This window comes from Callorhinchus milii, unplaced genomic scaffold (genome assembly GCF_018977255.1).
Source record: "Callorhinchus milii isolate IMCB2004 unplaced genomic scaffold, IMCB_Cmil_1.0 Scaffold2, whole genome shotgun sequence".
In the NCBI taxonomy this organism is placed as follows: Eukaryota; Metazoa; Chordata; class Chondrichthyes; order Chimaeriformes; family Callorhinchidae; genus Callorhinchus; species Callorhinchus milii.
The window spans coordinates 5,378,455-5,394,322 of NW_024704743.1; the positions used below are offsets into that span (position 1 = coordinate 5,378,455).

The 15,868-nt window shown below is 42.2% G+C and overlaps 1 protein-coding gene across 4 annotated transcripts in view; it reads right to left on the reverse strand.

Moving 5' to 3' along the window:
* Positions 1-3,032: 3,032 nt before the first annotated feature.
* esyt2b (extended synaptotagmin-like protein 2b) overlaps positions 3,033-15,868 on the reverse strand; it is a 119,117-nt gene continuing 106,281 nt past the window's right edge. For all 4 annotated transcript variants that reach the window (XM_042332491.1, XM_007901180.2, XM_007901178.2 and 1 more), the window contains 9 exons: positions 15,460-15,534; positions 13,631-13,717; positions 12,844-12,993; positions 10,533-10,921; positions 8,828-8,926; positions 8,201-8,332; positions 5,881-5,986; positions 3,587-3,633; positions 3,033-3,296 (listed from right to left, as the gene is read on the reverse strand). In XM_042332491.1, the coding sequence (XP_042188425.1) occupies positions 3,251-3,296; positions 3,587-3,633; positions 5,881-5,986; positions 8,201-8,332; positions 8,828-8,926; positions 10,533-10,921; positions 12,844-12,993; positions 13,631-13,717; positions 15,460-15,534 (1,131 nt within the window). In that variant the 3' untranslated portion in view covers positions 3,033-3,250. The remainder of the gene's footprint in view (positions 3,297-3,586; positions 3,634-5,880; positions 5,987-8,200; positions 8,333-8,827; positions 8,927-10,532; positions 10,922-12,843; positions 12,994-13,630; positions 13,718-15,459; positions 15,535-15,868) is intronic.

The following is a 15,868-nucleotide window of genomic DNA, read 5'->3' on the forward strand; positions in this document are numbered from 1 at the left end:
AGGTATTGTCAACAGTGTCCTGGAGTACTGCAGCCCTGCCTGGCTCAGGAACCAAACACTTCATTCTGCAAACTACTGAGAACCCAATTCTGACAGGCATATCAACTTGAATTCCACTTGAAGCCATTTCAGTCCAAGGAGATCCCGTCCACCATTAGAGGATGACTACAATCAGGTGGCGGCATTAAGTAAAATACAAACTACATTTCAAACCATTTAGTACTGTAATTACAAAAGAAAAACAAATATATTTTTAAATATTTTAATGACTGTACATGATCTTTTGCATATACAGCTGATATACAGGACAGAATATCAAGCACTGGAAGCTGCTTTATTCAGCAGAAACGAAAAATTACATTACATTTAAAGACACCAGGGCTAGAAAATTTGAAGATTTCCAAACAATGATAAAAGAACTTTGGTTTATTTTTTCTTCCTCGTCATAATTCCTCTGCTCTTCTGACACTATTTGAAAGCAGTTTCACGACGTAAGCAATCATCTCATGCAAGCCAATGCACACACAGCCCAAAATTGTCCCATTGCACACCCCGGGCAACTTGTAGAGTGACAGACAGATTGGTTTAAAGCGTAGCAAACCATGTTTTCAGTTGTCCTATTGGTAGCTGATCCATCTATTTGTACAAAAAAAATTGCATCCCGTTTTGGCAATCCCAACACATCAAATGTTTGGGTTGTGCAAATATACAGACAAGAGATTGCCACCATCATGAGGGGTAAAAACACAGAAGTACCTACCATACTGCTGAACTCCAGGTGTAACCTGGAATCTTAGTCTTGTAACAAGATGGACAACAAATATATTTCATTCTGCAGCATCGACAGTTCTCCAAAAACAAGTGACATAAATACAACCATGCTTATAAAATAATTCTGAAGTCTAACTATCCCCAAGTGTTAATATAAATTGGTTTCCATAATATTTCAATATTTCATATTTAAGGCACAATAATACCTGCGTGAAGCATACCTTGAATAGACTTCACTGACCACCACGTTCAGTGATTTAGTCTAGGGCCAAATGCAATTATCAACATTACATCAACTAACACAAGTCACTTGATGCACTGGTCAGTGAAATACAAGCAGAGAAATCTTCACTATGATTTAGTATTGACACAGCAAACAGTTTATCACACAGCAACTTGTGCACTCAAGAAAGTGTAGGATTATGAATCGAGTCTTGATTTTCTGTAGTGGACAACTAGGAATTCTCACAATGTTCTTTGCTCTTACACACATGTGTGTGTGAGAATGTTAATAAATGCCAAGGGACAATCCTCAGTGTATTATAAAAGTAACCAACAAAAACTATTGCACAATGATAGCACAAAGTAGACAACGGGCTTCAAAAAAGGGGCTCCTTTCCATTTTTTTTGTAATAAATGTAGTCCTCACGTGTTTAAAAAAACTGTTGCGACTATCGTTTAGGTTAAATATGAAAGTTAACTAGAATTAAATCAGAGTTAAATAAATGATTTACATAGAAAAATTCCACTGATCGGTACTGATATTGGAAGATATGAGTTGGGAATGGGATTATCCCTATGTAAGATTTACTCCACTGTAAGTGCACACCGCCAGTTAGTCAAATTTCACCCCAAAAAGTGTGCCAGAACTGCCAGCAACTAACATTGGGTTCGACCTTTGACGCAATAAGGAGTTATAAACTACCTCTTCTGTACTTCTGTCCAGGGACATTTGAGAGTGATGGATATGTTTCATTGATAATTCAGAAATATTGCTGCGCTACTCAACATTTAGAGCTTGCAAATACACATTCCGTTTCAGAAAAATATAATATAAAGTATTTCAAAAGTTAATAAGGGTATGAGATTCAGTTAAGAGTTCTGACAATTATACCGCACCGATTAAGAACTGTACTTAGCCAGTATAATTGTCTTCATACCACAGAACATTTTAAATGTCCAAAATTAAAAAGGAGGAATTGCCGCTAGTAAGCTTTTAGAGCTGGTTTGAGCTCGCCATCCGATATTTTAGGGCTTCATCCAATTTTCAGGTACTTAATACCCACCTAACTCTGCATATCTACATCTAAAACAGAGTCCATTATCTGATACATAGCTGACATTAGAATTCGATGAAGCAGTTTCAAATTATTTGTACAATAAGCAGTTTTTATTTGGACTGAAAACAGCCAGTGCCACCACACAGGAATCATTAACTTCCTGGAAGTTAGTTTGTGCTCCAGAGAATGGTACGAAATGGACTCTTTTCTGCAATTTCTCACAAAGCTGGTTCTCAGGGAGAACATCAGAGAGGCACTAAACTGATGCTAATGGCTCCACAGAGGGAAGTAAGGCTTAGAACAAGGACTCATCACATTGGGAACACCTCCCATTGGGCTCATTTAAGAATAGCATTCTCTATCTTTCCTACGATAAGGAGATCTAAAGGGAAAGAAATCACGTTAAAAAGCCCACATCTCCATGAACAAAGGGCAAAAAGTAAAATAGTTAACCTACTTTGAACAGTTGTAGAGATCATTCTAAAGAGCCTGGAGGAAAGGGGGATGTAAATTGTGAATCATCTCCTCACTATTTGCATCTGTTATTTCACTGGGAAACACATCGTGTGACTTGTGTTAAAGATGGCGGGCAGAAAAGCCGAAAGATTTACACAATAACGCCGCTGTCTAAATGTATAACTATTCACTGCAAGACCACTATAAGAAGCATCAACTGATTTGTCAATGAGACATGCACATATCGGTACTTGTATGAATGGAAGATTCCCCCTTCTGCATCCTTCACAAACATCTAATATCACCTACTCAGCATTTAAAAGTTTCATAATCACATTGACCATATTTACAGGTAACCTTGATCAACATACCTCTCGAGCTGTAGTTTACAGGCTTATATAGTGAAGACATTTTCCTCGACCAAACAAAAGTACAGCATGTACAGACACCACAGGTTATCTAAACAAGTCACACCAGTAATTGTTTTGTTTATATATATGTATATAAAAATGTAAAGTAAAAACTTACTTCACTGATAAAAGTTTTAAAAATTAAATATGCGTAAAGCAGTGACAAAATAAGTAAAATATGTACTAGTAGGTGAGAGTTTGTGTGTAAAACGAGGTGCATTTCATTGGCACATGTGCAAAGCTTTAGATGTGATGCTGGTGCTCCTGGGATGATTGAAAAAAAAGTACTAAAAAGCCTTGGTGACCGATCTGGATACTGGTTTGTTGCTTTGCCTAGGTCTGGGGCTGGTGCCTAGTGCCGTCCTCTGTTAAATCATACCTGCAGCACAAATACATCCAATTACATATAGGATAGCATACTCAAACATCACCATTCTTTAACACTGAAAGCACAGAGATGTCCTACAACCCTGAGAGATGCTACATAATCACCTACAAAATACAGATACGCATTATAGTAAATCCTGCAAAGCACTTTGAGATGTGGGTTCAAAAAGTTAACACATTTGCTATCTGCCGATAAGTCTATCTATGTAAAGTAAGCAGCTTCCCGGCTCAACTACAGCTACAGAAAGTATTTGGTGACTTGAGACCTGGCTTTGTACTTACCACTGAGTGCTGCCTCGAGCCACTTCTTCTGTCATCTCTATTAGGAGCTGCAATAAAAAAAAATTGTGATTTAATAATGTGTTAAGATATATGATATATATCACTATTAAACAACAATTTAATAGGTTAGAAAGAGATTTTCACAATCCATCCAGGTAGATGTTCAATCTACATAAAAATCACAAATTTGGTTTGGAAGAAGGTCCTTCAGCTCATCCGATCTCATCCCTCCAGATCAACCACCCATCTGATCCCTGAACACAGCATCAAGCTATTTTTTTAAATGAGATCTAGCCTCTTCCACCTTTATTTGCACAAACAAAATGATTGTTGCTAAAATATGGTTTCATTATCAGACTTCGTTTGCGATCTCCGCTGGTGTTCAGTTTCCTTCCAGAGAACAGCGGTTGGTGCAACAACAACAACAACAAGATTCCATTTATAAAGCGCCTTTCACGTCAGGAGGACGTCCCAAGGCGCTGCACAGTTGGGTCATGACCCGAGCAGGGGGGAAATGGTGAGGGTGAGAGGAGGGGAGGGAGCGAGGAGGGGGGAAATTATCAGGGTGAGGGGAGGGATGGGAGGGAGCGAGAAGGGGGGAAATGGTCAGGGTGAGGGGAGGGAAGGGAGGGAGGGAGCGAGGAGGGGGAAGAGAGTCGAGAGGGGAGCTGAAGGCTCGGTCAAAGAGAAAGGTTTTGAGACCGGCCTTGAAGGAGGAAAGGGAGGAGGCGGCGAAGGCACTGGGGGATAGAGTTCCAGAGCCTGGGGGCTGAGAGGCTGAAGGCCCGACCACCAATGGTAGGGCGATTGGGGCGGGGGACGTGGTGCATGCGCCGACGTGCATTGAATTGGAAACCTGTTCCTTTCTTAAGTGGGAGCATAGAATGAGAAAATAAATTAACGCCGAAGTCCAGCGTTAAATTGAAACAAACAACTGTAAACATATCAGTAAAAAAGTGTATCTCACATGATAAGGGCCCCTCGCACATGAGCTGGGAGGAGGCCAGGGTTTCGGGATGACTTTTCTGGGGATTCTGCTCCATTAGCTTTGGGGCTTCAGCATTTGTCGATACAGGAGATGGAGTGGGTGGGGGTGATAACTATGATATAGCAGGCTTTGTCTGGCCATGAAGAGTGCAGGCTTGTGAGGCCCTTTCTTGTTCCATGGTGTCTTACATAGCAACACAGGAAAACAGGAGGAGGCCATTCTGCCCATCGAGCCTGTTTGTCCTTATTTATTAGATCCTGACAAATCATTTAATCCCAATGCCCCTACTTTTTTCATAGACAAGCCCCTCCCCTTAATTTCTAAACCAAAGTTATCTTCCTATATCTTTTAGACATCCCCATTAATTCCACCACTACAGTTTTCTAGTGTGTCTGGTCCACTTGAGAGCTCTCTTGCATCTGACTCAGAAGGTTGTGGGTTCAAGCCCCACGTAAGGACTTGAAACTCATATAGTCTCCAGCGCAGTGTTGGGCATGGGCAGTCTGCCATGAGGTATCCCTGTTTGGATGAGATTTTAAACTGAGGTCCATTCTACCTGCCCAGGTGGACATTAAAGATACTATTTGAAAAGAGAGTGGAGTTTCTCCTGGTGCCCTGACCAACCAATCCCCAAATAAAAGGAATCACTCACTCCATGGCTGTTTGTGGGACATTGCTCTGAGCAAATTAGCTACCGCATTTGCCCACAAAATGCACATACTTTAAAGTATATCCTGTGAAGCGATTTGAGATATCTCTATTCTGCCCATCTACACGGCAAATTTTGACCCATATACATCAATCTATGCAGGAAATTCTGAAGAAGTATTTTCCTATTATTAGTGGGGAGTAGTCTCATTAACCTGGTGGGGACAGTCAATAGAAGGTCAAACCTGGATGTGCATTAACTCAGCAAGGGTTAATTTCTTCAAAAGAAGCCACAAATGATCTACGTTAATCCACTGATCTCATACATTTCAGCAATGAAAATCGGAGACTTTTTGGGGGTGAGGGGGACGTGGGGGGGAGGGGTTAGTAGGGTGTCTGACACATATGGAAACTCATCACCGTACTTAAGAGAATCCAAACCAAACTGAGATTTCCATTTATCCCACCTCACATGGAAAGCCCAGAGATAGATTGTTGGAATGGAATGCACACACTCTCCCTGGAGGGACCCATCCTGCTTACCTAATTCCGAAAAATACTAGGCGTAGGTTGGCAAGGGCCAAGGTTTGAGTGTGCGTTGTAAATGAAAATAAAATAGAATAAAATAAGGGAAAGAATGTGAGAACGTGACACTTACCTTTCCGAGCAGCCCTTTGTCTCTGGACAGGAAGCCACCGCTGTTCTTCACAGCTACATCCAGAGTTCGTTTTTGGACCTCTGCCTGTGATACGCTGAACTCAAACCTACAAAAGAAACAATCTTTAGCAGGGATTCTGTGATACCAATCACCCTCCTACCGCCATCACTAGATCACGCAAAGTCCCATTCCAACTGAAGAATTTGCATAGAATGTACAGCAAGGTATCAAGTTATTTGGCCCAACTCGTCTATGTCAGTGTTGATATTCCACACGAGTCTCCATCCACTCTTTACTTCCTCCCACACCTTTCTCCCTCGTGTGTACATATATCATTCACCAAATGTGTGGGATGTTGCTGTGTGCAAATTGCCTTTACATTAGCCTACAAAATACACAGTCATTGCACTTTACGTTACATTTACAAAGCGCTTTAGGACATCCTCCTGACATGAAATGCGCTATGCCTAACGTAAGGATTATTATTACTATCTAGTTTCATCTTCACTACAGCTACAGTATCTACGTTGACCACCGATTCTCACTATCTTCTGCGTGAAGGAGTTCCTCCTAAATTCTCTTGTAGACTCTTTGTATCTTATGGTTGTGTCCCCTGGTTACAGAGTGGAAACAGTCTATATATGTTAACCTTATCATACTCTTTTACAATTTTAAACACTTCTATTTGGCCCCCTCTTAAACGTCTTTCCTTTACGTCTCTAGCGAAAAAAGGCCTAACAACAACAATTACATTCGTACAGCGCCTTCCACGTCGGGAGGATGTAACTAGACCTTCCTGACTGAAGCAACCTGCCAGGCTTGGTATCATCTTTGTAAACCTTTAGCATTTGTTGCGAGAAGCCTTCTTAACAGGCAGCAATTGATAACAGTGGAAGAATGCTAGGCAAGTGTGCTGCATTCTATGTTGGCCAGGCACCAATGTCTCCGATGAGAATTTAATAATTCTCCAGGTGTAGGAGATTAAAATTGGGTGGCATCACGGTCTCATTGTAGACCGTAAGACCATTCAACATGAGATTTTATCAAGGATAGAGGAGAGACAGCAACAACAATAACAACTGATATTGATATAATGCCTTTCATACTATGAACATCTCAAAGCGCTTTACAGAGATGATGCTGGAACTGAGCAGGGAGGGTAGGGAAAGACCAATAACTGGAGGTGCAGTGAAAGAGGTGGGTTTCAGGAGGGTTTTAAAGAGAGGGGTAAGGTGGTTGGATTCTGAGAGGGAGATTCAGAGAGTAAGGGCATAGCAGCTGAAAGCTCGATCACCAATGATGGGGAGATCGGGGGCAGGGAATGTGGTGCAGACCAGAGTTTGCTGAACAGAGTGAAAAGATCCCAGAAAATGTGTGTGTGGGGTGGGGGGAAGGCATCTAGCAAATTATAGTTGAGGGTGAAGATCCTTATTTCGAACCAGTGATATTACGGATATATTTCTGTATTCAAATATATGAATATACACATGTGCACATACATACGTATGCATAACCTAGTTGCCAAACTTATAGAAAGACGCATTGACTAAAAGTAAGAAAGGCAGATTCATACCTTTCACTGTTACTCTCTGAAAGTTTCAAAATATTATTAGAAAAGTAAAACGAATGACTGTACTGTGATATCCAGGGGGCGAAATGAGAAATTCAAAACGCTGTGATACAGTGGAACCCCATTATAAAGCATTTTGTTAGAATGTAGATTTGCTTACTGCGAGGTTGGTGTTTGGTCCCTGACAATTACTTACCGGAAATATCAAAAATGCACAGGCTTGGCCATTTCGTCACTCCATCACATGTGCACAGAAAGGCAAAACACTGGCTGGAATTTAGACTCTCTGAGCGTCTGTGCACTGTTATGGCGCTGACTGGCGATTGTGCCTTTATAGCGCTGACCAAGTAGTTGGGATTTTATGGATCTGACCTTTCCACATTATTATGGGGCTCCGCTCTTTTTTCAGGTAACATAAGTAGATTTGCTTTTACAACAGTACAAAAAATTTACATTTACACAGCGTCTTTCGTATCAAGGGGAAAGTCCCAAGGTGCTCCACAGTCCTGGCTTGGCACCCGAGCTGAGGGTGGGAGCCGAGGGGGTGGGGAGGGAAAGGATGACCAAAGGCGCAGTCAAAGTAGACCTTGAACCAAACCTTGAAAGAAGTGGGGGGAGGGAGCGCATTGGAGGGTCTCCGGGATGGAGTTCCAGAAAATAGGGCAGAAAGATCAATTGACGATGGTGGGCGGGGATCATGAAACAGGCCAATGCCCGCTCAGCAAAGGGAGCAGCCAGTTTGGTACCTACGTTTCGTCGTACACTGGATTTAACTGTTTCTTCAGCACTGATGTTTTTCTCCTTCCTGATCTTCGCTTGTCGGGCAGTAAGTACAACCGGGCATAGGGGTCTGACCCATCCTCAGAGAAAGCTATTAGATTACTGCGGAGAAAGACAAAATATCACAATTTAAAACTGCAGGTGAGAGGGCCATCTGGTCCGATTATCCTGGGGTATCCTTTTCTGTATACTGCAGAGAGACACAGAACATTAACACTGAGCATTAGCAATGAGCTGGGCCAATAGAAAACTGCGTAAATATTTGTCAAAATTGCGGGGAAATTTGACCAACCTTGCGGGAAATTGCAGGGGCTGATTGGCGCTATTGAGGTACATTTTTACTGCCAACCTACATTTTTATCACTTATTGATGAAAACTAAACATGAGGAAATAACACATATTAGATTGTTGCTAAATTAGTTTTAGTTTCTTCTTTAACAAAAACTGGGTGGGGGGGAACACCAGGGCAGGCCCAAAGGGGATTGAGTCCTGTCATATTGCTCGAAATCATTGGCTGCCTGGATCTCACAGACCCCTCGTGTCCTTTGATAGTTTGTGATCCTCGCCCATCCCCGAGGTGTCTTTGCATTACCTACCGGCAGCCATGTACAACCACAATGAGCTTGTTTCGTTGAGAGCTGTGCCGAATTGTCAACTGAATCTGACCCAGCGGTGACTGGCCAAGAGTTGTTCCACTGCAATATAACAGAGGCATTTACTGATCATTGCATCTTCCAACAACAGCCACAACAACAACATATTACATTTGCATAGTACTGTCATGTAGGGAGGACGTCCCAAGGCACTGAACAGACAGGGATTTGGACGCGAGCTGGGTCAACATAGATCAAAAGTACACTGATCGCCATCTTTTTCTGCCTATTTGTGTGGATGTTGATGATCCCACGACAATGTCTGAAAAGTGAATGGAGTTTCTCCTCGTGCTCTGGTCAATCAAACCTCCAGCTTAATTGGTTTATGTGGCACCTTGCTGGATAAAAACTGGGTGCTTTGCTTGCCATAAGTACATCAGCACAATTGTCAACAGTGCTTTGCACCACTGATGTCATAGGCACCATATCAAATATAAGGATTATTCTTTTTCGCTGACTTTACATAGAATTTGCAGCAACAACACAGGCCACATTCAGCACAACTCTTGTTTGACTGTTTATACTCCACATGAGCCTCCATCCATCTTATTCCCCCCGTGCGTCTCTATTCTCTCCTCTCTCATGTATTTTCATAATAGGATTTCCCTCTGAAAAGCTAGAAAGCGAAAAATCACTTATTTTAGCATTCCACATACATTAGACTCCCACAGAAGTGAGTGATGGCATTTTGATCCCTGTTAGATGACTTTTAAACTCGGAAGCAACAAAGTTGCCGGGAGTAGAAATTTTTTAAAAATCGGCCTGTTTGTTCCTTTACCAAGCCTTTCCTACAAAATACACGGGAAAATTTTGTGAAGCATTTTGAGACGTCCTCCTGACAACGAAAGGCATTACATGAAATGCAAGAATTATTATTATTATTATTATTATTATAAGGGTCACGTTTACGTCATGTGGTGCCTTTGCTGAATGATCAATTTCTGAGTCCACAAGTGTTACAAATACACATTTATCATTATTTTACGCGATGAATACATAATATTAGTGCGAGAAGCTGCTGTTTCAGGGACTCTGGTATCGATGCCACGGGGAGACAAGGGCCGAGAGCAGCTGCCCAGGCCGATGGCAGGCATCGATACCAGAGTCCCTGAAACAGCAGCTTCCCGCACTAATATTATGTTTAAGCAATTAGCATTCGGACGAAAAACTGACTACCGTTTCTTCCCATGGACCAGGCCGCTGCTGTGGGGACATTTCTACAACACGTGGGGCCTAACTGATCGCAGCATACTCATGCCGTAAGTATTTGTGACCACCAGGTGGCACTCTTGAAGGCACTCTGTTCTGTGGTCATGACCAGTTGCATTGCTGGAGTCACTTATACAATCCCCACTGAGATGGAGCCCGTTTATTAAGAGACACTGCCTACTCAAACGGGGCCATTTCGGTCTCTCCAAGACACATTCGAACACCCACTCGGCCTCTGGGCAGCGAATTAAATGAGGTGTTTTGACTTGCTTTTTGAAAGAGATAAATAGAGAGAGACGCTTTTTTTCTAGAAAAGAAAATACTTCAGCAAACACGGGTTTATTACGGGCACCCTTCATGAGGATCATTCTGTTTAAACCGATATCGACAGCGGCGACTAGGTTTAACCAGTTCCCTGCAGAGGGAATGAAAGCTGTACTTTTGTAGCTGCCGCAGTCTCTGCCGTAACTCCTGCGTGGCGAATGGTAAGGATATATCGGAAGCGATGCTCGGGGTGGGCTCCTTGTTTGAGAGGTGTGACGGCGAGCCTGTTTGACTGGAGCTGGTGTGACCCGATGGTGTTCTCTGCAGACTGGTAGGCCTCTGCGGGCTGGGGGACGAGGCGCTCTCTTTCTCCAGCTTGTCAGTCTTTTCAAGCTTCTTGATGCTTTCGGGGTTTAGTGGGCCCGGGGTGCCTTTGCTTGACTCTGCGGCTGCTGCCCCAGACTGGGCTTTTGGTGTTGGTTTTCGGATATCCTTGCTGTACTTTTTTAACTGAGTGGACGACTGACGATCCGGAGACCGTTCTTGCTTTTCAATACAAAGTATCTACGAAGAACAAGGAAACGGCATTAGAGACAACATATATATTGCTCTATCCTGTAGCTCAGTGGTTAGAGCACTCGTCTCGCAAGCGAGAGACTGGGTTTGATTCCCGGCAGGGCAAAATGTTGGGCAAGTTTCCTTACTCCACACGCCTCTGCTTACTTAATAGTAAGTAGGAACCCACTTGTTAGTCGATTGGCGGATCGCTTTTCCAGGGGTAATAATTCCGTCAATAAAAAATAATAATAAATTGGCCACTTCAATCCACGGCTGTTTGTGGGACACTGCTGTGCGCAATTGGCTGCTGCGTTTCGCCCACAAAACATACAGTCAATTCACTTTTCCAGTCTATTCTGTGAAGCACTTTGAAACGTCTCGAAGATGTGATAAGCTGCTATATCAAATTCAAGGATTATTATTATTATTCTTGCAGCAAGTTATCCAGTGACTGCTGATCAAAACATTTAGAAAGGAAATATCAGCAGATGTCAACAACAACAACTTGCATTAATATAGTGCCCTTCACATGTGCCCTCCTAAAAAATGGTCATTCACTTCTGTCTGTTTGTGTTACACCACTGTATGCAAACTAGCTGCTGTGTTTAACCAAAAATACACGATCATATCATCTTACAGATGATAATGTGCAGAGCTTTGAGACAACCTCTCAATGTAAAATCCTCTCTACCAAACGTAAGGCTTATCATTATTATTATTTTATTGGGCCGCTCCCAGCTAATGCCATCTCAGGTGCAACAACAGAGCAGATTGCTTTTAATAATAATAATAATAATAATCCTTGCATTTCCCAAATGGGAACATTGGTAAGTGGAGGCATATCAGATGCCTCACTCTAACACAAAGGACCCCCCCCCACCCACCCATGTCAATGTAGATCGAACTGAAACGTTCCCAAGAGTTGGCAACGTGGACGTCTGTTTTTCTTAATTAAGAAATCCATTAAGAAATACTGCAAAATTAGAATTCCTATTTGAGCCTGGAGGAACAACACAGGGGAAAAGGGAATATTTTACTTATGCACTGCCAACTGAAACCACTGGACCATTTTACTATCATGCAAAACAAAATAATAGGAGAAAGCAACAGCCCATGAATACATGCTCTTGTGGAGTGAACACACAGTTATTCTGTTATTTCCTGCTCAACAGCTCAGGAAAGTGAGTTTTTAAAACGTTGCTATGAGCGTGTTGAATATAATTTTATGTCATTGAAGCCTATTGTAATGGAATATCCTCAGAATGGTTTTATGCAACCTTGGTGGCCTTACTTTAAACAGGCTGTCAACCAATGAAACAAGTCAGTGGCATATTTGTGACTGAATAACAACAACTTGCATTTATATAGCACCCCTCACGTCCCAGAGCAGTTCTGCAACAGTTCCATCGTTGGTTTGAATTTACCGCCAGCTCATAGGATTGATAATTGGGGAACAAAAGGGATGAGGTTTTCTTTCCCCAAACACAAACTCTTGTTATCGGCTTGGCTCACTCTTTCCTCTGAGAAGGTTTTGATTTCAACTTCTGCGCTGGAGAATTTTGAGCTCATGATATAGGCTGACCCCTCAACAACAACTTGCATTTATATAGTGCCGCTCATGCAAGGTAGCATCCCAAAGCACTTACTCCAGTGCAGTGTTGGTAGAGCGCTGCATTCTCGGAGGAGCAATCCTTCAGATAAAATGTGAAGGTCCTGATTGCTTGTTCGGGGAGATGATAAAATAACCTATAACTGTTTGTTTCATATAGTCCCTGTACCACGGCCAACAAATCCTCCAGTTAAATTGATCATTCAGTTCATCGCTGTGTGTAAATTTCCTGCTGCTTACAAATAGTCATTACACTTCAAAGGAACTACTGCAAAGTGTTTTGAAATGCATCAGATGCAAGGCATATCATTGTACATACCCTGAGTACTATCTTCATCTTGAGTGTGCTGTTGGGGCCAGAGTGCTTCAGTTGGAATCGCTGATTCAGAGTCAGGTCTTCAGCTTCCAACAGCTGTTCAAGACGCAGGTTATAAGAACCCAGTGAGCACTGGTGATGGTCGTCTTTAATCTGGGGGTGTGGGGGGGAGGAGAAAGAACTGTAAGCGGCAGGGCATTGAGTGAAAGATATATATAAAGATGAAAGCAAACCTAGATGTTCTCTGCGTTCTAGGGACAATTAGTGAGGTCAGGCTGTGGTGCTCCAACGTACTATGGAGCTGAACGCTGCAGGTGCTCTGATGGCAATTTTCAGTCTTGGCTGGGACAGAACTGGAAGCCAGAAGCCAGCTCCTTCCACAAAGGCTGACAGGGAAATACAGCAAATCCACCAATAGAAACAGAAGCCATGTAAACAGTGTTGGTATGTATCCTATAGTATTGGCCAGTGGCTCCCTTATTGCTCGTTGTTTTATTTTTGTTTTGCCATTTCCTGAAAGAGCTTCCAAACTTTTAACAAACAAGAAAACAGACCGTTGTAAATTGATATTAGAACTACTAGGAAACATCATCCCAATTCTGTTGGAAACTTTAGCTGTTCTGATTGTGTTAGCTGCACTAAAAAACCCAAAGAGATTGCCTTTTTAAGTTTTATTGTTAAATAATATTCTACTGAGGGAATTGAATCCAAACAGAAATCCAATTTATTGTGAGTGTATTGCAGCACAAAAAANCTCTTTTCTCCAACACTTTTACCCTAAACATTGTACCTCAACATCCAGCTCTTGGGTTTGAGGATTGTGAACAAAGAAAGTAAACGCCTCTTCCCAAACTGGTTCTGTAGTCCGATACCGGATCTGCAAACAGCAAGAGAAGAATCATTGATGAATCAGTGATAAAACCTTTTCCTTTCTCCGTTTCCTTCAATGCAATCTTTGCATCTTCCTCACAAAAGGTCTCTTCTAATGAAGCAACAATTTCACATTCAACTCAAATAGAAGCTCTTAGAATGTAGGGTAAGCTTTAGGAAGCTGTACAGAATAGTGTTGTTACTAGCATCACAATGCTGGGGGTCAACATTGTCAAGGCAGTATGACACAAGGGCACAAGGTCCAGAGTTGTGAAAAACAATTTTAGGACAGACAAGCAGACATCAGGAAGTAATCCCTTACATAGAGGATAATCAACAGTTGGAAAAGGTTACTAGGAACAGTGGGCCAGCCACACTGGACACACTTTAGAAACAGCTGGTTACACCAACAGGAAGATTGGCATTCAGAAAGGCCAAGTTTAAAAGGATTTCTTCATCTGAATCTCTGCAGTTATCTTATGAACTATGTCCTCTTGTGAAAATATATCTGATGTGTTGGCCTGGCTCAGTCGGCAGCACTCTCCTGAATCAGAAAGTTATGGGTTCAAACCCCACGTCGGGACTTTGAACTCACAGTCTAGGCTCACACTTCAACATAGTGGTGGAGGAGCGCTGCACTGTTGGAGCTGTCATCCTTCAGGCGAGACGTTAAAACTGAAGTACTGTCTGATTGTTCAAATGTTAAAGCATTGGAGTCCTGTAGCTATTGGAGTCCTGTAGCTCAGTGGTTAGAGCACTCGCTTTGCAAGCGAGACCTGAGTTCAATTCTAGGCAGAGGGCGAAACCTTGGGCAAGTTTCCTTACTCCACACAGAGCCTAATAATAATCCCTCCAAAACCAAAAACAATAATAAATTGGTCATTTTCAATCTACGACTGTTTGTAGGACATTGCTGTGCGCAATTGGCTGCCGCGTTCGCCCACAAATATACAGTCAATTCACTTTATAGTATATTCTGTGAAGCGCTTTGGGACGTCCTCCCGACGTGAAAAGCGCTTTATCAAATGCAAGGATTATTATTATTATTATTAAAGATCACACTCCCCTACTTGTTTTTCCCCAGTGTCCTGGTCAACAATCCCCCAGATAAAATTGGACATTTACTTCATGGCTGTTTGTGGGAAATTGCTCGGCGCAAATTGGCTGCTGCATTCGCCTACACAATGCAGGCATTACACTTTCCAGTTAATCGTAGCAAGCGCTTTGAGACATCTTCCCAACATGGGCTACACTAAATGCAAGGATTATTATTATCTTCAAAATATGTATGGTAAAGTTGAGAAGCCTAGATTTAGAATATCACTAGGGCTGAAGAGTAGGGGAGAAGCCCAGACAAGTTATGACCCAGTGGCTTGTTTATCCTTATTATTATAGCCATGTTACAAGTCCTAAAGATTGGTTTGGATGAAGAAGGCCCTTTGGCTGATCTGATCTCATCATTCCAGAACACCCACCTTAACCCCCCCCACCCCACCATTGCAGCATCCAGCTGCTCTTTAAATGGGTCCAGTGGCCTGGCCTCAACCACTTTTCCTGGCAAACTGTTTCCAGCTGTTGATTACACTCCGAGTATCTGTTTGCAATGGTTCAAAAATCATTATGTGGTGAGTGTGTGTGTTTACCGGGATTAATATTGTGGTCTACAAAGAACAAGCAATGCAGCTGAATGATAAATTTGTGTTGTTGCTACAGGTAAACACAGGGCTTGGGAGGAAAATAGCTGCTTACCTTACTTTCAAATGTGTTGTGCCCTACTGACAACTGGACAAATGGGTTAGGTTCGCTGTTCATTTTCTTTCCGAACTGGAATGTAAGATAAAAACTTTTGAAGTCAGCTGAAGGAAACATAAATTCAAAGTTATTTAGTAATTAGTAAAAATGGCGCATTCCGGGTCAGGCTTTGAAACTCACTCATTCCTCTCCCACTGCCCCTAGAATAAATTAAGACATTGATGTTACAGGTATCTTTTACAAGCGGCTACAGAGGTACATTATATTAAGTGGGTAGGTGAGTAATATTAATAGGTGAGCATGATAACAAACGAATGCTATAATTGGAGTCTTTTCCACAGTAATTTTTCACCCACCCCCAAAAAGTCACACTCTGAAATACCATTTGTTGCAATTAATAGAATGA